Here is a 27281-nt window from a genome sequence, read left to right on the forward strand (position 1 = left end):
TTTATACAATAGATACTCACAACTCATTTCTAATTGGTCGAACTCCGTTTGCAAAATACCTGTGGGAAAAATGATGCAAGGCAGTCTCTCGTGTCTCACAGCTACAAACACTGCATCAGAGCGGAGACAAACCGTCCAATACAATGAAACATTAGACGACATGTTTGCATCAAGCGAAGCATTACTTTCTATAGACTCTTGCAAATGTGCAACATATTTTAAGGGAAGTTGACCCAGCAGTAATTTTAATGGGGTCGGCGTTCACGATGCTGCCAAAACTGCACCTTTCGACCACGACTCGTTTACAACACAGCCTTCACGCTGTTTACAGTTTTTTACAGCATTTCCCTGAAGCTTCATAAAGTTATTAATGTCGTCCGTTTTCCAACAGCACTTCTCTTACAAAACTTTCACCATCACGAGAGGACGAATAGCATCGTCTTTTGAGACACGCTTCCTTGCAGGAGCAGAAGAGGTTCGTTCTTTACTGTTATAATCCACTTGAATCCGTCTCAAAGGACCCACAGCAATAGCTGCCATGTGAAAAGTAAAAAACAACTCAAAGAAGGTTGAATCATCACCGCAGGCCGCGATGAATAATGGTCTGCGTTCAAAGAAGAAACCGGATTAGATCTTAACAGCTAGCGTCATTTCCAAACTGCGTTTAAAACAGATGTTTGTGAATGTGGTACACCAATAACAAACAAACAAACCTCAAGTACCCCAATGTTTCCATAAGGTTCTCGAAACGCTACTTGATTTACAAACACAGGGCCATTCTGCTCTAATGAAACATCTTAATTCGTATCAGCAAAAGGTTTACGCTCACAAAATAAAAGGGTAAAAGTTGCATAAAGAAATTAAGACAGATTTATGGGGGGAAAATGTGTACTATGTAAGAACATCGTGTTGAATTTCAAGTAATCCTACAAGTGATAAACTACCGTAATAATCGGTAGAACAGAGCGCTTATGGCTAGATCAGGTGCATTTGTTGCTTTGCTTCTTCTCGGACTATGAATTAAATATAACATTATAAAGACAAAAGATGACTGAAAGGACGCATTTAAGGACTTCCATTATGTGATTAAGTTGATCCTCTCTCTCTCTTTGTATTTTACAGACGCAGCGTGAACGGGGCAATTAGATAATGTGTTCGTCTGTAGTGCAAAGAGCCTTTCTTCATTGTGGAAGGAAATAATGGACTGGTGCATCACACAAGAGACATTTCTAGCCACTTTGAACAACAAGCAATTTCATCTACAACCTGCATTATGGATCAAGTCCAGTCTCTAACATCTTGTCCTGCCTTTCTGAACTCAGTTCAAGTCGAACATTGGATAAAACCGTATTTTTAATTGGATCCTACATGTATTTCTTTGTCTTAAAAACATTTCTGTTGAACACAGTCCTATGCCGCTAACTGAAGCACGTTATGAAAGATGTTGACAGCGTTTTTATTAATACTGTACATAAAATGCTTCATTACCTGACAGATCACTGAATAAGATGTCCTGGTGTGTAAATCACACCTGTTTTCCAACAGCGTAGTGATAAGCTAGTGGTCTGCATTCAATTATTCAGTCTATATTGTGATAATAAATTTGCACGTTATTACTTCGGTGGAACACAAAAGAAGATATTTTGAGAAATGTCTCATTGGTTTTGTGACCAGACAACGGTAGTCACTAGGGTCCAGTGTTGTTTGGTTACAAACATTCTTCAAAATATCTTTTGTGTTCTGCAGAAGAACGAAAGTCAAACTAGTCTGCAATGACATGAGGTATTACTGAGCGATTAATTGTATTTTAATCGTGATGCCGATTTATGCTTCCCCCTTTCAAGCACAAAATTCCCAATAATGTCCGAAAATCATTGCAAAGCCTGTATCTGCCACACAGGAAATAAAACGCACAAAACAAAAGTCACTGCATTTCTACCATTTCAATACTTTTTTACAAAATATTAAGGATTTATAAAAAGCAAGATATATTGCATATTGGCCTAATAACATGCTGAAGTAAAATAAAAACTTTAAGGATGCTATCGTTATGAAGGCTCTTGTCAACAAAACACAAAAATGCAAATCGACTCTGCATGTTAAGATGTCTACAAACTATAAATATGAATCAATATTTGTGGATCATTGTTTAAATGCAACACTGAGATTGCTATACGGTATTTCATGATAAATGCCCTGGCATAAGTTTTACTATCACATGCACTTTGAACCACAACAATAGTCAAGAAGTTGCCTGTGCTAACAAAAACCATCAGAAAGAAGCGGTCAGAAACACTCAATAATTCCCACACGCAAGTATAAAGCATTAGTTTTCAAAGGACGGGGTTTTGCCGAGAGGGCATGCAGCTGCGATGAAGGAAGCCTGCATGATGTTAAAAAAACCTATCCCAGAAATCAGAGAGACACACGACTGGTTGATAATAACAGTACACTTGTCAAAACCAGCAAAACCAAACCTTATTTCCTAAATAACTAAAAGCTCTCCTATAATAAACCTCTAAAATAACACATTCTTACAATGAATGTGGGAATCTTAAATTCTACAAATGATCACTGTCAAACCACCACATAAATGTGTTACTCTGACTTCCAGCGTTCAGAACTCTGTAATCGTAATTGACTCATGTTGGCACAACACCTTCTGTTTCCGCACAGACCCAAACAATGTTTCAGTAACTAAAAGATGTGTCATGAATGTTTGGTTTTCATCTCTCACCTACATCGCTCAAGCAAGACAAGAAAGCGAACACGTACTGATCAGTATATACAACCCGAATACAAACAGCACAGTGTATGGCCAGGAATATCTAATGCACTACGGTCTGTCTCCCATCATGCACTTGTGTTTCAGGAACGCCGAGGTTAATGCAGAGAACATAGCGACGGGTGCCAAACCTCAGTATTGCCATTTATGGCCAATAGTAATCTTTGTGAAGCTGCATCCACAGAGAACCATACACATCCATGTAGTCATCCACAAACACGGACAGTCGATGTGACTGCTCATCTCTTCACTACGACACAGAGGGTTTGTTATCACGCACAACAATAGCAATTACCCATGAATGATTTGCTGTGGCAATGCAATGCCTTGTTGCCAGGCAACACTCATGTTAATGAAGAAAGCAATGCTGAAAAAAGTACAGTGCCTGTTATTGCGCTGAATCAAGGGAGAGCGATTGCAGAGTTTGATCACAGCTGAAAACAGATGTTTGCAAGTTGCTGAGGTTGTGCTTCTGAATGCTAAAGAGCGGATAAAGATCGAGTGCTTGAGGATCTGTGGTCAATGATAATGCAGTTTGAGTGTTCCCAAGTACACTTAATTCTCATTAAGCTCTTACTTTTCCCTAAACTATAACTTTACAACACACCACTGTTTAAAGCAGGTACTGAGCATCTATGTACATATATATATATATATCATCTGAAAGCCATATTGTGGTTACACCTTAATGAATGACAATCACTTTAGAGAATTAACATAATATCTGCACTCAGTTAATTGCACGTTTAGACCGGTTGAAGACCCTTTTGTACCTCGCTTATTCACCCGGCCTAAAATCGAGGCAAGTAATAAAACGATAAGGTTAAGTATGTTAAAACAGAATTATCTCCATTTGTGCAATTGTCTGTCTTGGAAAAGTATAAAGTAATGCTAACAACATATTCACTCGGCTCGCGATGCGATTCACGATACTGATCTCACGATAAAATCATTCACGAGACAAAATTATTATTTCATTATTTCCCAAATTCTGCACATTTCTTGGAAAAATAAAAATACATTTTGTGTCAAATAACTAAACTGCAATTTTAAATCAAATTACAAATCAAATAAGAAATAAATACAAAAGTCTCTTTTAAATAAACAAACCAAGTCTTTGTGCTTTTCTTGGATTACGTTTAAGAAATATCAGCATATCCACATTTTCCAAGTTTGCAGTAAAAACAGCAGCCCCTGATGTTCAAAACATGTATTGCGATCCAAATAACATCTCTACAGGCTTGAATCTTTACATATTAAAGCAATAAGCATCAAGAGGCAGTGGGTTACAGTGCATTTTATAACAGCTAAGGGTGTTGCGGCACAACATGAAGTCATTAAAAGGCCTTTAGCTGTTACAAAATACACTGTAACCCACTGCCTCTTGATGCTTATTGCTATTATAAAGCCGTTATTCCATACATGTAGCAAGGTTTCATAATATAAATAAATTAAATATTGTGATATTTAGGATATGTAATGCGGTCAGCAGTTATAAATCGGTTTATTTTAAAACTCTGGTCAACCAATCAGAATCATGGACCAGAACTGACAGTTCTATAAGATTGACTCCCGGTGAATCGTTTCATCCCTCAACTCAACAGTTGCAAAAAAATAGAATAATACAGTTACAAAATATACCAGCAAGTTTGGAGCACAGAGAAAAATGTGAGAGTTCACACAAAAATCTAAATACCATCTTTACTTACTCATCCTCATATCTTTTCAAACCTGAATGACTTCAAACAACAGCTGTACCACCATTGCTCGGTTACCAACATTCTTCAAAATATCTTCTTTTGTGTTCTGCAGAACATACAGGTCTGAATTGACAAGAGGTTGAGTAAATGATGACAGAATTTTAATTTAGGGGTGAACTATCACTTTAATTCCTGTCATTTCCTGTGCGACATTCTATTTGTAAGTTAGCAAATTCATAAGCAGCAGCAGAAGGAAGCCTACATTAAAATCAATGTTAAGCATCTTTTCACCCTAGACCATAATGAATGCTGAAGCAATTTGTTACATGTGTCCAAACCGAGATTGAAGAAGAAATTAGATTTAGTCACTAGATTTAACCCGATATCCGGAACGTAACTTGTACACATAAATCACAATTCAAGAGCAACCGAGCTAAAAGAAATTTGGTTAACACTGCCCTAAAACCATATTAAAACAAATCACTTTATCACACCTTCGCTAGAAACACCAAAGACATTGTGCAATGTATAATGTCATAATACCAATTTCAGATTTGGCATGTTGTTGAGGTTATTGTATTGCAGCTATAATACAGTTCACATTAAAGCCAAGTGTTTACTAAAGAATGATATCATTTTTCAGGAAGGTACTGTATGTACTTTTGTACTCAGACCTTAGTAAACCGTCAATGAGCAGAATAAAGGTGATGAATCTCATACATACGCTGTATGTATGCCAGAGAAGAAATGAATGAATTCTTTAAACATGCAGTTAGTTTAAAAAATATTTCATGGATTGCTAAACCTCAAGTTGTACCAAACATGAAAAAATGTCTTTGTAAAACACGAAAAAAAATATTTAGAAAAATTATTTAGCAACTGAGATTTCTGAGGCACCATTGATACAACAGTTGAAATAAAATTATATTCATAGGTGCCCTAGAACTGTTTGATCAGAAATCTCAGATGCTAACATTCTTCCAAATATATTTCTTTGTGTTCAACCAAACAAAGACATTCATATAGGTTTGAAACAACTTGAGGGACAGTAATTCATGAAATCATTTGGTTTTGAGTGAACTGTCCCTTTAACGTTTACTAGTTTACATATTCTATGTGTCTAGTGATTTTAAATGCATGTTAAAGTACCGTTTTGTTAAATACATCAATCCATGTCGTTTCTACAAGGATCTACCACTTTCGTTGATTTTGGTTTATTTGTATAACTTGTTATTGTTTATTGAAACCAGTAAGCAGTTCCAAGTCTCACTGGGAGTCCAACTAATTGTCCAATAAGTACAGAATACAGGGCTTTTTCAAATTCTAAAATATGAGAAAAGGTCCTCTATTTGCTCATTTGTACAGTTACACTTACAGTTGTACATACAATGGACTCAACGTTTTTAAGATTCGAGTCAGAGAATAAATGCATTTGGCTGCCATTCTTTTCAATTTCTTTATGGCTTGCCAAACAAAGCTTGAGAAACCTTCCTAATCCTTGTGGCATCTTTTTTACCAACTTTAAACCATCAATGCTTCAACACGAGAACAATTCAAAACTTTGCAAACTTCAGTTAAATACTTTACCACAAAGGCCACTTACTGTGGAGAAGTTTAGAGGAGAGCATGAATCTCCTCTGAAGGTGCACTGTAAGAGCATTTCGTTGATATCGTGGCCTGTACGGTTGTAGAAATCTGTCATGTTGAACGACTTTGGTTTGAAGTTGACAAAATTAGCCTTCTCCTTCAGCAATGCAAGAACATCTGGCTCAGCCAGGTGTGGGTTAGCTATCTGATAGTTCTCGTTGAGCAGAGCCAGCAACTCCCCGACGTGGTACAGATCGTTTTTGGTGATCTTCGAGAAGCGAAACTCATTGAGGTTGCAGAAGGTCACAGAGGGAAAGGTGAGGTTGGGCGCCGCCACCTCGTCCAGTTTGGTGACGTGAGGAAACTCAAAGTAATAGTAAACTCTGTCCATGCACACGAACAACAGCAGCCCCAGAGAACCCATAAAAGACAGCGTCCAGAGGAAGCGGCGGAAAGTCATGTGCCCGTAGGCGAAAATGTGGCTCATGCCATGTAACGTGGAGCTGTTGGCGAACACCTGAAGATTGGACGGCCTGGTGCTCTCGATGCTGTCTTCCGAGTCTCCCTTCATGGCTGTCATCGGTGGGCTGAAACCCTGCTTAAGGAAAGAGAAGAAATGTCCTCCCTTAAGGTGTGCAATGAGGCTGCAAGTCTTTGAGGACGAATATTCTTCGCACCAATTTGCAGTTTCACATAATCCACGCTCTTGCTTGACGTAGCACCTCTTTAACCGCTCCTGCCGCCTCTGAAAAAGCAGTTGTCATTCCATGCAGAACCAAACACGACGACAGTTCCAAGTCACAAAGATGTCGCCAAAAGGAACGACACAGAGGCTAATGAAAAGGCGCTGATGGACAGGAGAAAGTGTGGAAACGAGAATGCAACAGAAAGGTTTTGCTTGGAGAGAGCAGATGTGCCTAAGCAGCTGATTGGAGCCTGCCTCCTCCAGTCACGGAGAACGGCTTCACATCGCTATGACAATGGCATGGAATCAATTCGTGAATGGCAAGACTACTGGAGTCGTCTGTCTGTTGCTCGTCCCCCCCGTGCCACTCCCCTGGTAAAAAATCAAGGGTCACAGACCCCCTCCAAGCCCACCTCTGCGTATGCCACCGGGTTCCTCGTCTCTCCTGGAGATGCAGAACGCTTGTCGTTTTGGAAAGCCAACGTGGTGGCGGCGGCGCCTGGTCAGCGAACGCTTCTTTCTTCAAGAAATGAGAATTTATGTACCTCGACTGCTGCTGCCTTTCTTTCGCTCTCTTTTGCAAGCTGACTGCCCCCCTCCTCGCTCTCCGCTGCTCTTTAGTAGTCAGGATCCATCCTACTGCCGAGCGTCTGCCTCGCCACAGCGTTCGTGTGTGTGTGTGAAAGAGAGAGGCATGGGGGAGGGTGATAACGGGCTGGGGGTGCTTCCACTTCAGGTTTTGTATGAAAGAACCAAGCTGCTGTCAATGAGCGCTGCTGTATTTCAGCTACAGGTAGTTGCGGGAAGCATGCATCCAGACCATGTGAACGCATCCGAGGCGGTCGTTCTGGCAGGAGAGCGCTTTTGAGATCCAACCCTGCGGATTTGGAGCCAAAGCTCCGTGTCAAATTAAATGGACCTTTTCAATAAGCTTTCATGGTTCAAGATATCTTGAGATATTCATACATTTTGCACCACTTACAATTTAATCTTCAATGCGGACCATTACTGATAAAGGATGAGTTTGTCATTAAGGATCTCACAGGTGATGCTTGACTTATAGACTGAGGTTAAATCAATAATGTGCATTGTTTTATGGGGTTAACCGTTCAGGCACCCTTAGCAGGAGCTTTAAAATTCATCCTTAAGTGACATGATATTATAGCCACTATGATGCTCAAGGGACACAATTTACCATTACAATGAGTAAAGAGCCACGGTTTGAGATCTTTCTCAAAGGACTGTAATTGATACAAAATCAATGAGAACCCAACCCAAAGAGAAGGGGTTGGTTGAGACTTAAAGCACACACACACAAATATTTGCTTACATGTACTTGGTCTAATATTCATCACACCCTTTCCAAAATACAGTACACTTATTCTTGAGTCTGCAATTTACATTATTTGCATGCTAGAATGGCCAACAATAGATTTGATTATTCATTTCCACGCTGTTGAAATAGCATTCATATCTATGAACAACCCAGATGGTCCTGTTAGCCTGTTTGCACGCACGCTGATATTCTGTCTTCCTCAAATATTGTAACATCTTGAGATCCTGTTTACAGGATCTACTATAACAAATATGTTGAGTTTTAGAGAGCGAGGATTAGCATCACAAAATCATCCTGCATATTTTTGCATGTAAATCCCTTCTCAATGCACTGAACTTGCTCGTACACAGAGTCTAAGCATCTTATTTGACATTAATGGACGCCATGAATATTCAAAACAAACACTTAGAAAAGGGCTGCACCTTTAATTATAGGATATCGTAAAAACTCAAATCTGTTACAAACTACCATCGTAGGGGACACAAAGTAGCAAGAAGTAGTAATTCAAGAACGGAAAGCAACCGGATTCTGTGCCTGGAACGTCTTGATAAAAACAGATCAAGTCTTAAAGTTTGACTTTTAAGGAGCATCAGCATGGAGTGGGCACCGCCTGACACGGACAAACATCGCCTTCGAGCTTTCAACATGCCCACGGCTTGACCGTATGTGGCAGATCTCATCACTCTGTTCACGCAGTAGTCCACTGTGGGAGTCCGTTTTCACTTTCACCTGAGGGCCGAATGAATAAAAGATTATGCATGGACACCTGCGATCGACAGCTGAAGTCATATATCGACATAAGCTGTCTCTCTGAAAAACTACACATAACACTAATGTATTCAATAAAAACAGTGAACATAGTCAGCTGTGAAATAAAGATGAGCACACCTCAACATAACCCACCAGAAAACCAGTGGTAAGCTTGTGTAATTGTTCATTGGTTTCCTACATCGACCGGACTAGTACACAGTTGTTTTCCAGGGATTTTCTACACGCACGACTCGTCTCAGGTTCATCTACAGCTTGTCTATGGGGTGAAGATCTAGGGTTTAACGGACTTGACCACTTCTGAACCCTTGATTTTCATTTATAGAGCCGGTGTTTTGTGGATTTGATTGGTGGTTTGGGTCATTGTTATGTTGCGGGAGCCACTGATAACAACGGTTGGGAATCGAAAATCAATTCCTATTTGGAATGGAAAGGCTAGGAATCAGATCGCAAACAAAAGGAATCGGAATGGGAATCGAATACTTGATTACAATTTTAATTCCTCTTATCAATTCCTGTGTGCATATTTTCAGAAAAATACACACGTTGCATGATTGCTGATATCTCAATAAAAGCAATTATGAAAAAGAATAATATTTTTACTATAGTAATTGCATTAAAAAGCACAGGATCCACATATTAACCACAAATTTCACTATAATTACTACAGTTTAACCATGATGTAGTTCAGCAATGGTAACACAAATTGTAATAAATAAAAAACATGGATCTATGTATGTATGAATGTATATATATACATATATAACTACAAACAAAACGCTGCTCATAAATATATCATATAAATATACATATTGCTAACACGTCAGTATGCTAAATGAAAATACAGGTTGATATCTAAATGTTTTACTTCAACTGTGGAATCGAAACTCAAAATCAATAAGCAGAATAGGATTCCCAACCCTACGTGATCACGCAAGAGGTTTTTTTAGTTAAAGTACATGTTCAGTCTCATGTATGAGAGGTGATACGAGGCTTTAAAAGAACGCCATAGCTAGACTACAATAAATTGAATAGGAGTTTTCTCTGGTCAAAGCAATATGTATGTGAGGAAACATAACAACGTCTTCAGGGAACTAACGTTTTTGTTGATTCTCATAATCTATCATTCAGAACATGTGTTCTGAACATCAAAGCACAAAAGATTTCAAACATTTCTTCATAAAAAAACATTAATATTGAAATACTACTAGAATACCATGGCTGTAAAGAAAAACACAGCTTGACAATATACAGTAAAGACATTTAGTCAAACCAAATTTATCCTTTAGGGAGCCGATATACTTTGATTTTTCCATTTCAAACCTGTATGACTTTCTTACTTCCTCAGAACACCAAATAAGATATTTAGAAGAATATTGTCAACCGGCACCTATTCACTTGCATTGGTTTTGTGTACATACTACAATAGAAGTGAATGGGTGCTGGCGCTGTTCGGTTACCAGCATTCTTTAAAATATCTAGTCAAATTATTACCTTAGCCAAATTATTTTCCAATAAATGTGACAAATGGAAGCACACATGGAGAGAGACAGACAGGGATGTGTATATGTATAAGTGAATGTCTGCATGTTCTCATATGCACACTACATATAACATCTAGCCAACACTTGTCATTGAATAGATAAAAAAGATGAACTACCCATTGTATTATTATGGGCCCTGTTAAACACTTCAAAATGTCACTCAGCTGAGAATATTGCTGAAGTCAGCTTTAACAGAGCAGAAAGACGTGCATGAGCAGGGCAGACCGATGAATGTGCGAGCAGCTTTAAACTGAGACCGATTATCTGTTCTGCTCATTTGAAACACACTAAACTGTATTAGGGTCACTCTCACCCATGTGCCCAGATGCTTTGTTGAAAAAAAGACGAAGCTTTGCAGTTTTGCCTCTTGAGATTGCTCAATGGGAAGAGGCCATGGGTATAATGATACTGTGGTCACTGCTCGACCCATGAAATTAATCATCGGACATCAGCGGTCAATCAAAAGTAAAGCAATTTAAGGTCAGAAAAACACACAAACAGGATTGTTGGCGAGTATCAAACCGCTCAGAGCGGTTGTGAAAGGGTACCGTATGTGGTTATCGAAGTGCACAGTGTGGCATTTCGCCCAAAGCGCTGGGAAATTTGTGACTACATTAAGGTATTCTCAGAAGGTTATTTCATGCATGATTTTACAGATGCAGAAAAGAAATGACCTGTAAAAATCAGATGAAAGGAGCAGACCAACGGTTTCGATTCACCATTGATTGAAATCTACAAAATCATTTTAAGGCTTTGTGATATATTTCTATATACCAATCAGCGACAATTTTACTCCATTGATAACTGTCAATATTAAAGACTCTCAAAATAATTGAGTCCACTGTGAATAAGAAACCTAACTTTAATCCTTATAAAGGCAAAACTATGAGTAGCAAAGAGAAAAATGACATAACAGCACAGGTTTGGCTGGAAAGCCCCTGCTGGTAGATATTATAACTACACTGCAGTGTAACAGCATGTTTTCATATGAAGGAGCAGTCGTGTTGAAGTTTAGGTGATAAAAGCAGACGTATCCAGTTTGCTAAAGAAACTGCTAAAACAATAGAGAGCAAAAATATAGTAGGGCTGTTTAAGGACGAATAATCACGATCCAGAATAAAAGTGTGTTTACATCAAATAAACTTTGCATAGTGCATATTATTTTGTATTTATAAACACATGCACGTACACATTAAAAAATTTAATTAATAAATGTTTGTCATTTAAATTATATATAAATATCAATGTATACCAGCAAATATTTCCAAAATATATACATGTATGCGTTTATAAATTCAAAATAAATATGCACAGTGCACAGACATACTGTATATTATGTTACAAATGTTTATTCTGGATTCTGCGATTAATCATTGATCAGCCCTAAAATTTTAGATGTTCTGATACTCTTTTTCCCTTCCCTTCCTGATTCCGATACCGAGTACTGATCCAATACCTAGAAATATTTATTTTTCTTAAAGAAAATGGTATCGGATCGGTACATGGATTCAAGAACTTGACGAAACCAGAATTTGATGTGGAATCAGTTGCATTTCTGATATAAGTATCGGTATCGGACCAACCCTACCTAAAATATTCACATTATTTATGGGACATATGCATTGATTAGCATAATGCATTAACACTAAAACAAGTAATACTGACAATCTTACATTTCATCAAACTACCACACACAGGTAAAAAAGAAAATACTGCTGCAGAAGGACAAAGGTCTAAAAGAATAAACGTTCATTCTTTGGAGGAGAGTGAAGTCTTAACCTGAAGGTACGTATCAGTTCTGTTGTAATGAACTTGTTGGATCGGAAGGACTGTGAAATTGAAAATATCAAAAGGTCTTGTCAAGTAACAAAAACGTGAAATTGAACACCCAGCAGCACACAATGTGCACGCCAACTATTGGTCACATGAGCTTTGAAGCAGTGGGAATTAAAGCTAACTTCAAGACAACTGGCAGGAAACGTTAGAGATTATGAATTAATTTATTCAACCAAATGTCATGCCAAATCTATATGGCTTTCTGTGGAACATGCAATGATAATAAACAGGAACTATAGCGACAAAATGAACTGAACAGCACCAAAAACAATATTTTAATCCTATATTTTTTGACGCTATATAAAATCTGTGTGAGGAACAGACAAAAACTTAAAGTACCATTGTGTGATTTAAGCGGCATCTAGAGGTGAGGTTGCAAATTGCAACCAACGGCTCACTTCACCCCTCTCTTTAAAAGCACTGCTGTGAGTGTACTAAGATGTCATCACGTTTTTGCTTCTTTCCCAAATGAGATAACGTATTAAGAGGTCCATTTAGGGCTACTGTAGAAAAAACATGGCGACAGATGTAGTCAAATAAAGCCTCATGTTTTTATTACCCTAGAATGAGCTATTTCTATGTAAGCTCTTTACCTTTTTTACATTTACATTTTTAGGCACTTTGCAGACGCTTTTATCCAAAGCGACTTACATTGCAGATACCCATGTATAAATGTATAGGATAATGCAATCCCCTGGGATCCAACCCACAACCTTGCGTTGTTAACGCAAAGCTCTTACCACTGAGCTACAGGAAAGCAAGAGGTAACCATAGTTTTCTGCGCTGTATAAAGCTGGGCGAACAACCGCGTTCTACGTTCTTTATTACTCGAAGGAAAAGTTCTTAATTTTTGCTTGACTGACATGATTTGACAAATATTTTCAACCTTCACAGAAGACGACCAACAGGCTTTCACGTTGGGTGTGACCCAGTGTTAGACGCATAATGTGAATCCCCCCGTAGACGGCAAAGACGTGACGCTCCCTGCCAACTGAAAACAATTCAATAGCAAAAAGCACGTTCTGTCTGATCGACCCTTATCTGTCTCACCACTGTAGCTCAACTTGGTGCTTGCAACATCATTGTAATGGGTTTTAACCCCTCATGTATGATGAATATGTTCCGTGATGGTGAAAAAACACAACATCTTTGTCTAAAGATGGTGTCTACAGAAGAGCTTTTGATAGAGTAAGTTTTTAAATGCCTCTTGGTCCTGTGATCCGTATTGATGGTTTATTGAGTGCGTGTCCACATTCCCTGCTGATGTAGTGCTGCGGGAAAATGCCACACAGGCAGTACAACCGTTTGCTTTAGAGCTTTCAGATAGTCTAGACTATCAGGAGCTTTGATTGTTGTCCTGCACTTTCAGTGAAAAGGTCAGATCATTTAAAGATGCAAATTCAGTACAAAAATGCTATTTCGTTTTTATTTGAGTTGGGTCAGAACAACAGATAAGTGATATATTTACAACCTACCTAGTCAATGAAAAACAAACTATATCTGTTGTCAAATATTTTGGGCAACTATTTGTGTTAAATACTTCAAACAAGCAAACATTATACACATTGGCATTGCAACCAGTCTGCTGTCGATTCCCAAGTATCGCTCATTCTATATGACAATACTTAATAAATAATTAACATTGTAAATGTGTTTTAAGCATGCACTCCTATGCAGTAACTTTAGCAGCGATATTTTCCTCTCATGACAGGTGCAGCTTTTTATGTAATTGGCAGGTTGTGCCAGAATGCTAATTAACTGGAGGTGATTTGAGCTATTTGCATACCATCACCACCTGAACCCTGTGCCTTCTCTAGGCATCTGTATCTCTCTCTCTATATATAATAAAGATTCCTTAAGCATTTAAAAAAATAAGGGTCTTCCGACAACCTGCCAAAATAGAAGTCTGGTTAACTAGTCTTTTTTACTATTAAACCGTTTTTTTTAAAGTAGACAAATATAATACTAATTTATATAAACTAAATGCATCATGTTTCTTCCTTATATTATATTGCATTTTGAATTTAATATGGCAGTGAAATGCACTAAATGGGTTTAGTTTTCACAGATATTAATGTATGCAATTTCAGCAATAGCATTTTAAATTTTTCTAAAAAGGAAACAAATGAGCTGTTTTTACTCATTTTAAGAGACCCATCTTATTTTCTCTTGTATATTTAGTATTGCTCTTTAATAAAGAATACTTACTTATTATCCGAATATCCGATTAATCGATGGAAAAATCAGTAGAATACTCGATTTATAAAAGAATCAATAGCTGCAGCCCTGAAGCAGACGCACGCATTTTCAGTCAATTTATTGAGCAAAGACAATTTTTCTAGTAAGGGTACAAAAGAAACAAAGAATAGCCTTCTGACTGGTTATACACTAGGCCAACTGCATTGGTCCCCATCAATAAAGCCCACAATAGCCACTTCCACTGTGATGCTGGTCTTCTTCAGGACCATAGACATGTGTGACCCAGTCTGTGAAAACCAGCCTAAAATCTCACATTGTAAATTTGATTTCTAACATTGGTGTCACTGTGATTTAAATCGTTATCATGGCTTCACTCAGTCACAAGATTTCGCCGGTGAACTTTTGGGACGCCAGAGTCAGAAGACTGATTTCTGGTCGTATAACGTTGTATGGGAAAATGAGGATTTTTGACCAGCAAATATGGGTGTTTTTTAGATTGAATAGTAGAAAGTAATATATCAGCAATATGACAGAATCCTCTTTACATTGCTGAGCACTTTGTTAAGCCAAAACACAGGATAGTGTTAAACGACTGGAAATTAGTTTGCCAAACCTGGCTTCGAAAAAGCTCACCGGCGCCATCTTGTGCAACGAAACCATATTAAAATGACTAGCTGGGTTTTCACAGATTGTGACACGTGTTCAGGACAGTCACTGTGGCCAGTAAGCAGGCAATGCTTTAATCTTTCTTCTCAAATGACATAAAAACATTCACTCTTTCTGTTCATCTCTGGTATAATGATCTACAAACCGACTCTCGTCTTCATAATACCAGCAAATCGCTTTCTGCTCTCACTACTCCCGTGTAGTTCATGGTCAAAGTTGAAACCATATTACTGTACAAAACTTAAATGATATGTTACCGGCTACGACGAAAAATAATTTTAGATCTTAAACATATTTTCAAAAATAGGCTACTGTGAAAATAATACTAGTGAAAGATACAAAAAGATGCGCATTACAAATTTACATTCAGTCATTTAGCAGACGCTTTAATCAAAAGCGACTTATAAAGAGTTCAGGGAGCACACAAATAAAAGTAGATAATCACACCTGTAAAGATAAATTCAGCCAGAAAGAGAAAACAACATACCACAGATCCTGAGAGAAGTCTGTTTGTTGATTTCCGTCAGTCAGGCGCGATTGATCGCAGCCGGATGCTAATTAATACTCACTTCCGGCTGCATGATAAATGGCTGATGACAGACACCTGAAGATCTGCCGAGCGGCAAACACACTTACTTTCAATAAAATAGCGCTAACTATTGTGAAAAACTCCAGTATGTCCAATGATGGAACTAAAAAGAAGGGAAAAGTGCCCGGGGAGAAAAAGACAACTAAAAGAAGAGCGAAGAGGAGGGAAACGTATGCGGTGTATATCTACAAAGTTTTGAAGCAGGTCAGTGAATGTGTTCTAGTCTAGATGTGTAGTGTACTTGACAGTTTTGACCTCAATTAAAGCGCATTTAATACCGCGTAAATGGCGGTGTAACTTGCATCCCGCACAGATGCGTTAAAGTTGGTTGTCCTGGTAACCGTGACCGGGCTTTATTTGGGCTTGTATATTGTTTATCGTGCGTGCGGTGTTTTGATATTATGTACGGTTAGTTTTTTCTATGTTGTTAATATTTTGACCATGTGCACTTCTAAAATGCCAAAATAAAAGACATCTTTAAACCTTTGTTTTGAAATTTACAGCATTTTATAAACTCTAGATATTGTTTATCGTTTTTCAACAATCACTGCCATTGTTCGTTCCAGTTTTTGTGGTTGATATTTATAATGGCTGTTTCTTTAACTCAAGCGACTGTAGAATTGGCCACTTTACTCTTGTAATTAACTGATTGGATATTCTAACTTTAAAACACAATTCAGCTGTTTGGTAACTTCTGTAAACCGTGTTTGTCTGCAGGTTCATCCGGACACTGGCATCTCCAGCAGGGCAATGAGCATCATGAATTCATTTGTTAATGATGTGTTCGAGCGCATCGCTACAGAGGCCTCGAGGCTGGCACAGTATAACAAGCGCTCCACCATCACCAGTCGAGAGGTGCAGACCGCGGTCAGACTCCTGCTGCCCGGAGAACTCGCCAAACACGCCGTGTCCGAGGGGACCAAAGCCGTCACCAAATACACAAGCTCCAAGTGAACTCCTTGAATGGATGGGGCCATTTCAACTGAAAAAATAATAAAGTTTGTTAAAGGGATTATTACTAATAAATGTGCACAAAGAAAACTGAGTTGTGCATTCATCTTAAGATGAGGATAAATGCTTGTTTTATTTGGGCAAAAACATCCTGTTCAGTAGACAAGAAATATTATCCCTTACCCCAACAGAACTTTAACACTAGCAAACAATAAGATCATTAAATCTGATTAAAGATGTGATGTGTTACTGGTAGTATGACATGGTACTACTATTAACATGCTATTGAGTTTGTTAAAGTCTGATACTTTGGTCATTTTTGTTTTGATGAAACCAGGTGGTTTGAAAAAAATTAAATGGAATGTTATATAATTATATGCATGCAGTTTAGTGTCTCCTATATTTTGCAGGATGACCTGAGTTTATCCTAGAATTTAATGGGAAGACAAAATATACTGTACAAGAGCAGAAGTCTTAAGGTATTTCAATCATGTAAATCTATGTAGTGTTTTATTTTAGTCAATAGATGGCGGTGTTTTAACACTATTGAGACTAGCAGGAATATTGCAACACAAATATGCATTGTCACGGGTTATGATATTCAATTTTCAGGAGGTAATTATTGAATTAGTAAAAAGCTAAACTGAAAGGTGTATAATAAAATGCACGTTGGTACGAATGAATGCAAATAAAATTGGACCTTGAATTCAGTATTTTAAGGTTTTTACAAAAAAAAACGTAAATATTTTTAAAGTACAAATATAAATTAAAATTTTATGATTTGACTGCCTGTATTTGATGTTATCGTATAGGCAACCAGATCACATTAAGGAAAATAAATTGTAAATGGAGAAAATGAGCTGTTTCAAAAGCTTACTAGTGCAAATAAGTTGTATTTGAGACATGCGACCAAAATTAAAAATACATGTTTTATACTTTCAGATTTGTCTGTGTTTTACAATGTTTAATTTTAACGCTTCGCCCAAAAATGTGTATTGTTAACCAACATTTTGACTTCTTTTGAAAAATGTGACATTGACTTTCGCTGTATGGAGATAACCACTGACACACTTCACAAAATATATTTATATTCCACAGAAGAAACGGTCAGATACAGATTATGATTGACCTGAGGGTGAATAAATGACAACATTTATATTTTTGGGTAAACTATCATTTTAAAGCAAAAGTGATTAAAACATAAGCACTCACCATTATAGCCAAAGCAAATCTTTACTATGAACCACTTTAAATGTATACGAAATAAGTACAAGAACCATAAAGTGTCAAGCAAATTGTAATTAATGGCGCTTAGATGGTTAAAATGGAAAATTTGTCAGCATCCGCTTCAGTGGAGTAATTGGATTTTCCAATTTGACAGCCCGATTCTACAAAGCATATTAATAGACATAAAATAATATTTATGACTAAAGATGCAAACGCGCATTGCGCAATTTCTATTCGGAGACGTTTTTGAACACAATTTTTAAAATGCTCATATTGAGCCAATAATTTGTCCATTTTACAGTCTAGTAGCTGACCAATGAAGTATTTCACTAGAGAATCTTCGGTGAAAACAAATCACGCTTCTCCCTTCATTAATCAAAGGAGTCTGAGGAACGTTGCGCCCCAACGTGATGTTCCGCATTCCCGGCCCTCCCTCTCCAGACGCACAGGTCTGCTATAAGCCTTTCTGATGATCTCATATATGCTAATGATGGCACGTCCATGGACATATTACAGAGGAGATGATAGTGTCATTAATGACAGCGTCTTAAGCGTTATCGTCATCATCACCATGTTCCCCTTGATCTTGCGGTCCCTCGTAGATCCCCACGCGCTCATTTCATTTTTGCACACGCAATCTTCCCCCCTCGCAACCCCACCCACCCCTCTCTTTTGGGTGGTATAAGCACATTACGGATGGGGACATTAGTAACTAATGCAGGCGCTGGGCCCCGCATTGTTTGGTGCACAAGTACATCATTAGAAAATGTTCTACTTGGCAGGGAAGCGCGTATTAACTCCGCTCGCAATAAAATGAGGTTGTGATCAATTGTTAAAGTTATCGAGAGCTATTAGGTTGAAATATGAACCTCTCAATTGCAATAAAGAAGAGGGCGCGTGATCGTGCGCAATCAACAGAGCAACGCGAGCCATACGATGCAGGTACAAGAGCTTTTGAAAGACGAAGGCAAAGCAATCTCGCAGAAGGAAAAGCTCAAACCTCATTGCAAATTTGAGCTCATTGCTAATTTGAATCATCTTCTCAAATGTTTGGACGCTGCGTTTTTCGAGCAACAGAACAATGATGCTGCAAACGGCCGCTTATATGCAACGTTTGATGTCAGGCTCACAATTTTGGCAACGTCTGTATCCAAGAGCATACATGGATTTTTATTACATTCAAGACTGAGGCATTATTGATAAGTCTCAGCCTTGGAAATGAATTCCCCAAAGTTAAATGTTTTGGAGCTGAACAGAGTCAAATCCTGTGGTTTGCTTGAAGACACTTTGTCTGTCCATACAGCAGTTAGTGTGACAACACAAAGCATCACTATTCTTTTGTAAAGGTCATATACACCGAACAATATAGAATGTATCCGTCAACACTCTCTCGTGGCAATAACGACATTTTGCTTTTGTGTTTTGGGCCTTCTAAACCAGTTGAACAACATTGGAACCCATTGACTTCCACGATGGTATCGCGGACACAACACCATTGAGATACAAACAAAAGTCATGAATGACGACTGCTGTTGTTTTTTCGGGACACCTGCAAACTGCCCAAATGCAACTCTTTGGCCACGGGTTACATTTTCCTGCTCCAACAATGTCCTTGAATCACAATTTGTCCTCCATTTAAACATCTTATTAACACGTTTGTTATTCCATCAATTAGTCTCAACCAATTAGCTTGCATTTATAATTCTCAAGTCTGCTCTTCCTAACTTTAATTAGCAAATTCATTAGTATGGTATTGTACAGCGGGTGTATGTTTCAGCCGTGTATTTTTATGATTTCAATACGAGTCACAGCAGTGGTAAGTGGAAGATAATCAGCAGGAACTAATTGTCTAACTGCACTGATGAAGGTTACCATCATTAACCCGTTCTGCAAGTCCAGAAACAGCAGACGTCTGACCGGACTGTTCTAACCCTACAGATGGCCTCACTGTTAATATCACCCCTGGACAAAACGAAAGACATCCTGCACCCACAGGGAGCGAGACAAACGTCTGTGCGTGCGCGCGAGCGTAGTGTGTTGTCCACGCGGGGAGTAAGACGAACGAGTCGAGCGAATGCTGATTCTATGCACTTCTCTCTGTTTTCTTGCTTGAGAAAGTTCCTGCCTCCACAAAAATTGAATGTCCACCATTTGAGAAATGAATTCGTGGAAGTCACTGTCTTTTTCATCCATTAGTACGTGTTTAGTTCAACGTTTTAAATAATTGCGTTACAAGGAATGATATTTAAAATACATTTGGGAGGCAATGGGGCGGGAAAGTGCCTACATGTTTTGCTGATGATACCCGGGCCATTTGGAAGACATCAAAGTAGTGTGAGGAGGTATCCCAAATGCATATTATAAACTCATTATGTGTATCATTTAAAAGGATGTACTCCAGCAGCAAAACAATCTTCCCATTCTCTGCCTCGCCTGTAATGTGTGTTCGCAAAGTCGCAACTTTTTGACGCCTTCAGTCAATGTGACAGCTATTACTGCACGCCGAAATGGAATAAATGTCATTTGTATTCCTATTGGCAGTGTCATTAGCATACTGTATGGATAAGACATTGCAAAATCACTTGCTTCGGAGAACACCGTAACGAAAAACATATGTTTGCTCAATAAATAAGGAATTAGAATTGATCAGTATAATTGTTACACATCATGATTTCTATACGCTTTTTTAAAATAGGTTTGGGATCTTTATATGAGAGATTAATTCACTGTATGGACAAAAGTATTGGGCTGCACCCTTTTAATGAACAAGGCCATTCCAGTAATTCCAATCAAAACATATACATAAAGGGGTAGTACACCCCAAAATAAAAAATCTGTCATCACTTACTCGCCCTCTTGTCATATCAAACCTTTTCTTTCTTCTGCAGAACACAAAAGAAGATATTTTGAAGAAAGTTGGTAACCGAACAGCGTTGGCACCCATTCACTTCTACTGTTGGACACAACATGAATTTGATATGTTAACGTTTCATATTTCATTTGACATTCTCAACATAAGTGTTTTTAGTTAACGTGACAAAACGTTTTCTTGACAGACAGACAGACCCATGTGACACTTCTAAAATAGACTCATGAGCACATGTGGCCAAGTTCCTTGTCAGATTGAATATCAAAACAACCTCACCGAGCAGAAGCTATTTAAAAGGTCCCAGGCCTTTTCATTTACTGAACGAAGGATAGTTTTTATGAACGCGAGTCATTCCTTCAGTGCTGCCTGGATTCCCAACATGTCAAGAAGAAGTCTGATGTTTTCCTCGAGTTCTCTGCGCTCTTTAGAGCAAGAACAACAGCAGATGAGACTGGCTGCGCCTGTGCTCAGCAGTTACCTGTTGAGAAAAGAAGCCAGAGAGACAGGAACATCTTCAAGACAGACTGCAGAGAGATCACCGATGGTGTGCAAAGATCTCGTTGTCCAAAATGCCCTGTACACTGGAAATTTAGAGGAAGTGAAAAAGATCTTCTCCAAAGGATTTCCCTCCGACTTGATCATCCAGCCGCAAGGCGGTGCCATGCGCTGGGTCACCAATGGAAAAGTGAGAGGTAAGATGATTTCTCAATAGCATTAAGAAGGTCGGGATCAAGTCCCATTAACACTTTATGACATCAAACTGACTACACAGCTCTTGGGTTTATGTGTCGTTGCAAAGGTCACACCAAGCCGTCTTAAAATAGCCCCTCTATAAACAGACATCGAGGGCAAACAACTACAACACTGCGTCGGGTCTGAAGACCACCTCGAACAAAAAGCTTAAACAAATCTGAAAGCACAAACGGGACACGCTACTCTTGGTAGCTTTATTTCACACATGGGGCCGAAGATTAAGTTTCGTAAACAAAAGAAATACAGAAGCGACGTCATTGCGACGGCACAAGCATCAGGATTTAACCTTCAGATCTGGAACGCCCTGCTGGTTGGAGATGAGCTTACCGTTATTAGTATCATCGATGACCCGGAATATACTTACCTTATAGATGCCACATACGACACCAGTAACATAGAGGAGTGGAAGAACTTTAGGTTCAACTACAGGGGGCTGAGTATGTTAAGAGGACGCGGTTGATGTTTATGAGTGCTGATGTGGTATATTGCACGTGGGATGGTTACGATATCTGAGATTGTTTGTATAACTGTGCTTGATTTAGGATGCACAGGACCTCGGGTATTGCAATTTGCACGACTAATATGTCTTCATTAATGTTGATATGTCGATGGATTTCAGCTTTGGAATTCACAACTACATTGATTTGAAAGGAAACTCATTGAAACCAACACATTTTTGACCCAAAATCAAAAGCTCCCTTAGCTTGTTTTCAATCCACGATTGAAATATGGACATTTTAGTTGGATTTGACACAAGGATGAGATTTTTAAAGTGCTTTAACAACTTTACCAAACTGCAATTGTCATGGAATTCTCATCTTGTCTTTTAACAGGATTGTGGTCATTAACATACGAACAGGATCTCACCACACCACTGCACATAACCGCCGGACGAGGTTTCACTGAATGCCTCAGACACCTTCTCCTCAGGGGGGCTCGGGTGGACCTGGCACCCGGGGGCACCACTGCCCTACATGAGGCCTGTGAAGAGTGCCAGCAAGAATGTGCCAAGCTGCTTCTGCAGTACGGCGCCAATGCCAACGCAACCAACGAAGACGGGCAGATGCCCTTGCACTTGTGCACCGAGCGCGAGTCGCTTGAGTGAGTGCTCAATCCGTACCGTGATTACAGGAAGTCCTGTGGCGAATCTCACGGTTTGAAATGACAGACAGGTTGCCACTTGAGTATAAGGGCTCCTGAGTTTGTTACATCTGTGATGGTGATGATGACTCCTGGAGAATGATGCTAAACAATGATGGATAATTCACCTAAAAATTTAATTATTATAATTTGTTAAAACCTGTATATGTGGAACACAAAATAAGATATTTAGAGAAATGTCTATGTGGTTTTATGTCTATACAATGGAAGTCTATGGGGATGATGTTTGCTTACCAACGTTCTTCAAAATATCCTCATGATCACGGCTGCCAAAGTTAATATATTTCCAACAGATCAAACTCAATCTCAATCATTTCTCTCTTTCCCCAGATGTGCCAAACATCTCATCTCTTTTGGGGCTTTTGTGAACGGTCAAAGCTTGGATGAGAATGACACGCCTCTCCATGTGGCCGCCCGGCATGGCCTTCCGGAGCACGTGGAGCTCTACCTACAGCACGGCGCCAAGCTAAACCTGCGAAACGATGAAGGACACACGGCGCTCAATGCCGCATGCTCCCAGCCGCAGGACAGCGGGACTCTTGACCGCTACACCCGGGTGTGCCAACTGCTGGTGGCTGCAGGAGCGAACATACACATCAGTAACGCAGACAAGCAGACCCCACTCCACATGGCGTGCAAGAACGCCAACCCTGATGTGGTCGATTTGCTCCTTAAACACGGAGCCTTGGTCAACGAAATGGATTATGGCGGCGATGCACCTTTGCATAACATCCTAAAGGTAATCTCCTATAAGACTGACAATGAGCCCCAGAGGATCGTCCAGGCACTGCTGAACTACGGATCCATCAGGGTGTGGCCTGGAGCTCTGCCAAAGGTCAGAACACAAAGAGGAGAAATTAGCAATTTGCTGAAAACGTAATGTCTGGTGACATAGATGGAAATGTATTTATAATTATAACGGAATTCTCAGAATGAAATGCTCAGTGGAAGCTAGACGTACATCTTAAAATGCTGGTGCCCATCTGCAGACAGTACTTTACAGTTTTCTTTGTCATGACAAAATGAAGTCGAACATGAAACCCCCTAGCAATGTGTGTCAAAGATTTGGGACCATTGGAAATAATTGTTTCTGTTCAATAACATTGAATTTGTCTCATCTCAAGATTTTATTTGTCATACATAGTTAGTGAACATACAACCAGTAGTGAAATAGAAATCTGGCAAAAACTCAGAAATACTTGAAATATAAATATTAAAATAATATCGCTTGAAATGTAAGAATGTAAAAACTAATCTATTTTGATATTTTATAGTTGCATATTATGTAATGTGCATTATGTTTATTTACTATTTATGATATTATAATGTTTTATATTTTATTGAGAATAATACAGTTTTATAATAATATTAATTTAAATAATTTACGCTCTTTATTTTGGTATAATATATTTATTTCAAATGTAATTATCTAGGACTATATACATTTAAGTAATACATATACACACACACACATATATATATTTGTGCTCTCCAATGAATTGTTTCGATGTAATACTAACAGCAACTAACACAATACAAACTTGGTAACATAATAATAAGAGTTATCTAATTTTGCGAATACATTATTAAAATATGAATAATATTTAAATAAGAATGTATAATATATATATATACACATACAATATATAAGCACTAAGAAAATATGAAATGTTTTATATATATATTTATATATACTTAAAATTAAACTGACAACATGCAAAGTAATTCAGTACTTTTTTCATAAAAAATCATATTATCAGGAATTCATTGACAATTTGACATTTCGTCATTTCTTTGTACTTGGCATCAACACACTAGAACTGTCATTGACTCCACAACATTGTGCAAAACATTCTTTGTGGTCCGTATTATCTCGGTATGAACTGAGTGCTTTCCAAAGAGCATATAATGTACTTCAATAGAGGCAAGTATATCTGATTTTGTACAGATGTAGGTTTGCATGGTCAATGCCACAAAACAGCACTTAATACAGTGCATAATCCTAAATATTTCTTCCTCATTTGACATAATAACCATTCAATTGAACAAAATACAGGTTTGCAAAGTGGTCCTGGACTTTTGGATACATTATCAATATACAGTAAGTCAATAATTAAAGTTCACCCACAGCGTGTGATATTCTAGTTGTCACAAACAGAAATATTTCATTTTCCATGGATTCATTTCTGTCTTGGAAAAGCTCACAAACACTCGATATCACGCATCCAATGAGTCCCACTTGTGCCAAATAAATTGCCTGAGTCTTAACGAGGCAAATGTTAATAGGAGATTAATTAGCAGTAATTGCAGAAATTCCCCACAATCCCCCAGAGGGAAGCCCAATCTGTTCATCAAGCCGAGTACTTCATGAGTACTCCATTATTCTGTGCAACGGTCCCCGAAACCACATAACATTTGACCTTTGACCTCCGCAACACAGGTGGGGCTGTTGCATCAGGTGGGAACTGACAAAATGTTGCTCACCTAACGTCCATTTTTACAAAAAACTTTTTTCTCATCTAGGTGCTGAAATATTGCTCCATGTCACCACGGACTATAGAGGTGCTCATAAACGCCTACGACTGTCTCAAAATCACTGAAGCATGGACTGAAGCTGTTCCTCCTGAACTGTTTCAGGTCAGACACCATGACGTAAAAATTCTATGGATCTGTATATGCCAAAGATCGATAGAGTACACAATTAAAAAATTATATAGTTTAATAAAGTACCTTTAACATCCAGAGCCCTCCGGTTCTGAAACACTGGAGAGCAAATTCAAACTCTGCTGAATTCTCTTTCATAATTTTCATGAGAAAATACTATTACAAATGTCTCAATTACACTTTCTGAAGAGATCTCAACAGATTTGTCTCGTCTGCAATCAAAAGTCAATATTATAGAAGATCTCAATATAAACTCAAACTTTTTCTCATCAAATGACCTAAATCCAGATTATTCTACCTTTACGATCTACACCTCCAGACTATTATAGGTCCAAGTAAGACCTCCATCAAATATCTTCAGCTATAAAAGAGAAACATCTGATCAATAACATTTTCCTCCGAGTTACCATTTATAATATAGTTTTTCAATATTTAAACTTGATTATTTATCATTCCTGTTTTTGTCTCTACAGAAACACCGAGAATTCTACGAGTCTCTGTTTGCACTGAGACAGACTCCTCGATCTCTACAGCATCTGGCCCGTCACAAACTCAGATTATTTCTGGAAGGCCGATTGCACAAGGTGGTTCCTAAACTGGGTCTACCGACCTTTCTTAAAAATGACCTGATGCTGGCGTTCAGAGACTTTGTTCACTGAGAGACCTTCACACTTTTCAATGTGAAGTGCGCTGCTTTTCTGTTTTGTTCTCCGACCTCGGCTACTTTGGTGGTATGATACATTTGGACGTAAATGTGGAAGTAAAATGAAAGGAAGATCATTCAGCTTTTTATGTGTGGGATTTTTAGGATTATCATAAAAACAGATATTAATGGTTATTAGTTTGCCTATTGGAGGAAATGCTTGACTGTTTTGTTTACTTTGTCATACCATAATTCAAAATGTATTTAACAAAAAAAAGCATATTTTCATTGTAAAGAATTAGAAAAACAGAAGCTTGTTCAGAAAAGGTAACACCATTGGGAAACGATGCTACAGGTCAGAAAAATATATTCAATACACTACAATTACCACTAGTCACCGCTAGAGGGCTCTGTGGGGTTTACACGACCTCTGAATGATGACATTTTCTATTTTAATTCCTATAAAAAACGTGACTGTAAAAAAACGTATTGATCTAAAAACAGCAGCAGTGTGGATCTCTAAAAGTCACGTTTATTAATAAAATACCCACATTTGAAGAAATAACTGGTTCATTCATTCGTTCATAGTCATATAGATGTCAAATTAATAGAGACCATACTGAACAAACTAATAAGCGAACCGAATAAAATGCATTTAGTTTTTATTTCATCTCATTTTAAGAATTGAAATAAATGCAATTATTGAGGACAAACATAAGTGCAAACTTTATCAGAAAAAAGTAAGACTCCTGTAGTGGTACTGTCTGTTAAAATTGTATTAAATGAGATTACAATGCCATGATACTGAATAATTCCTCAATTATTACAGCACCTCATCATTTCTGTCAGCATCGCCAGGTCTGTTACTGATACTTCATGCAAATTGTATCTTCACACAAGATGCACTCTTGCTTTGTGACTGTGGACTCATAATGTCACTTTTCCATCTTTATTTATTCAGCATCTTTTTCAAATCGCATGCATTTTACTTTCTGGTCGTTATCAAAGAGTGACAGCATCACCCAGCCATTATCCAGATTTTTCTTCGGAGATGAGAGTTGTGTGGAAGTAATATGTGATTGTGTTATGGAGAGCCATGCACTTCAATGATAAACATCAGTAAAGGCGGAGAGCAGATTTAAGGGGCACAAAACAAAGGTCCTGTGTGTTTAATGATCCTGTCAACACCCCCCCCCCCCCCCACACACACACACACACACACACTTGAAAAACCATCAGTAGATTTCTTTACATCATCTCTTGCACTAAAAGGATTGACGTGGAATTTTATTATTTTTATTACTATTCATTTTTTTTA

General features: G+C 38.3%; 3 protein-coding genes across 3 annotated transcripts in view; 2 read left to right on the plus strand and 1 right to left on the minus strand.

Moving 5' to 3' along the window:
- Positions 1 to 15641, minus strand: part of asic1c (acid-sensing (proton-gated) ion channel 1c) — a gene marked incomplete at its 3' end in the record, with an annotated part of 70268 nt that extends 54627 nt beyond the window's left edge. Inside the window, exon 1 of the mRNA XM_079447666.1 lies at positions 15594 to 15641. The remainder of the gene's footprint in view (positions 1 to 15593) is intronic.
- A 66-nt stretch (positions 15642 to 15707) lies between these two features.
- h2bk1 (H2B.K variant histone 1) lies at positions 15708 to 17757 on the plus strand. Its single transcript, XM_079447812.1, has 2 exons — positions 15708 to 15899; positions 16413 to 17757. The coding sequence occupies exons 1-2, from the start codon at positions 15783 to 15785 to the stop codon at positions 16647 to 16649; spliced, it is 354 nt and encodes a 117-aa protein (XP_079303938.1). The 5' UTR covers positions 15708 to 15782; the 3' UTR covers positions 16650 to 17757.
- Positions 17758 to 21568: 3811 nt separating this feature from the next.
- asb10 (ankyrin repeat and SOCS box containing 10) lies at positions 21569 to 26764 on the plus strand. Its single transcript, XM_079487654.1, has 5 exons — positions 21569 to 21932; positions 22329 to 22596; positions 22987 to 23491; positions 25180 to 25293; positions 25794 to 26764. Exons 1-5 carry the CDS (start codon positions 21701 to 21703, stop codon positions 25977 to 25979), a joined length of 1305 nt encoding a protein of 434 aa, XP_079343780.1. The 5' UTR covers positions 21569 to 21700; the 3' UTR covers positions 25980 to 26764.
- The last annotated feature ends 517 nt before the right edge of the window (positions 26765 to 27281 follow it).

Source organism: Barbatula barbatula, assembly GCF_947034865.1.
Source record: "Barbatula barbatula genome assembly, chromosome: 23".
Taxonomy (NCBI): Eukaryota; Metazoa; Chordata; class Actinopteri; order Cypriniformes; family Nemacheilidae; genus Barbatula; species Barbatula barbatula.

Coding starts and splice junctions, on each gene's coding strand:
- h2bk1 (XM_079447812.1), top strand. CDS start 15,783: ATGTCCAATGATGGAACTAAAAAGAAGGGAAAAGTGCCCGGGGAGAAA. Junction 15,900..16,412: donor TCTACAAAGTTTTGAAGCAG/GTCAGTGAATGT, acceptor GTTTGTCTGCAG/GTTCATCCGGACACTGGCAT.
- asb10 (XM_079487654.1), top strand. CDS start 21,701: ATGGGGCCGAAGATTAAGTTTCGTAAACAAAAGAAATACAGAAGCGAC. Junction 21,933..22,328: donor GTTCAACTACAGGGGGCTGA/GTATGTTAAGAG, acceptor GTCTTTTAACAG/GATTGTGGTCATTAACATAC. Junction 23,492..25,179: donor GGCCTGGAGCTCTGCCAAAG/GTCAGAACACAA, acceptor TTTCTCATCTAG/GTGCTGAAATATTGCTCCAT.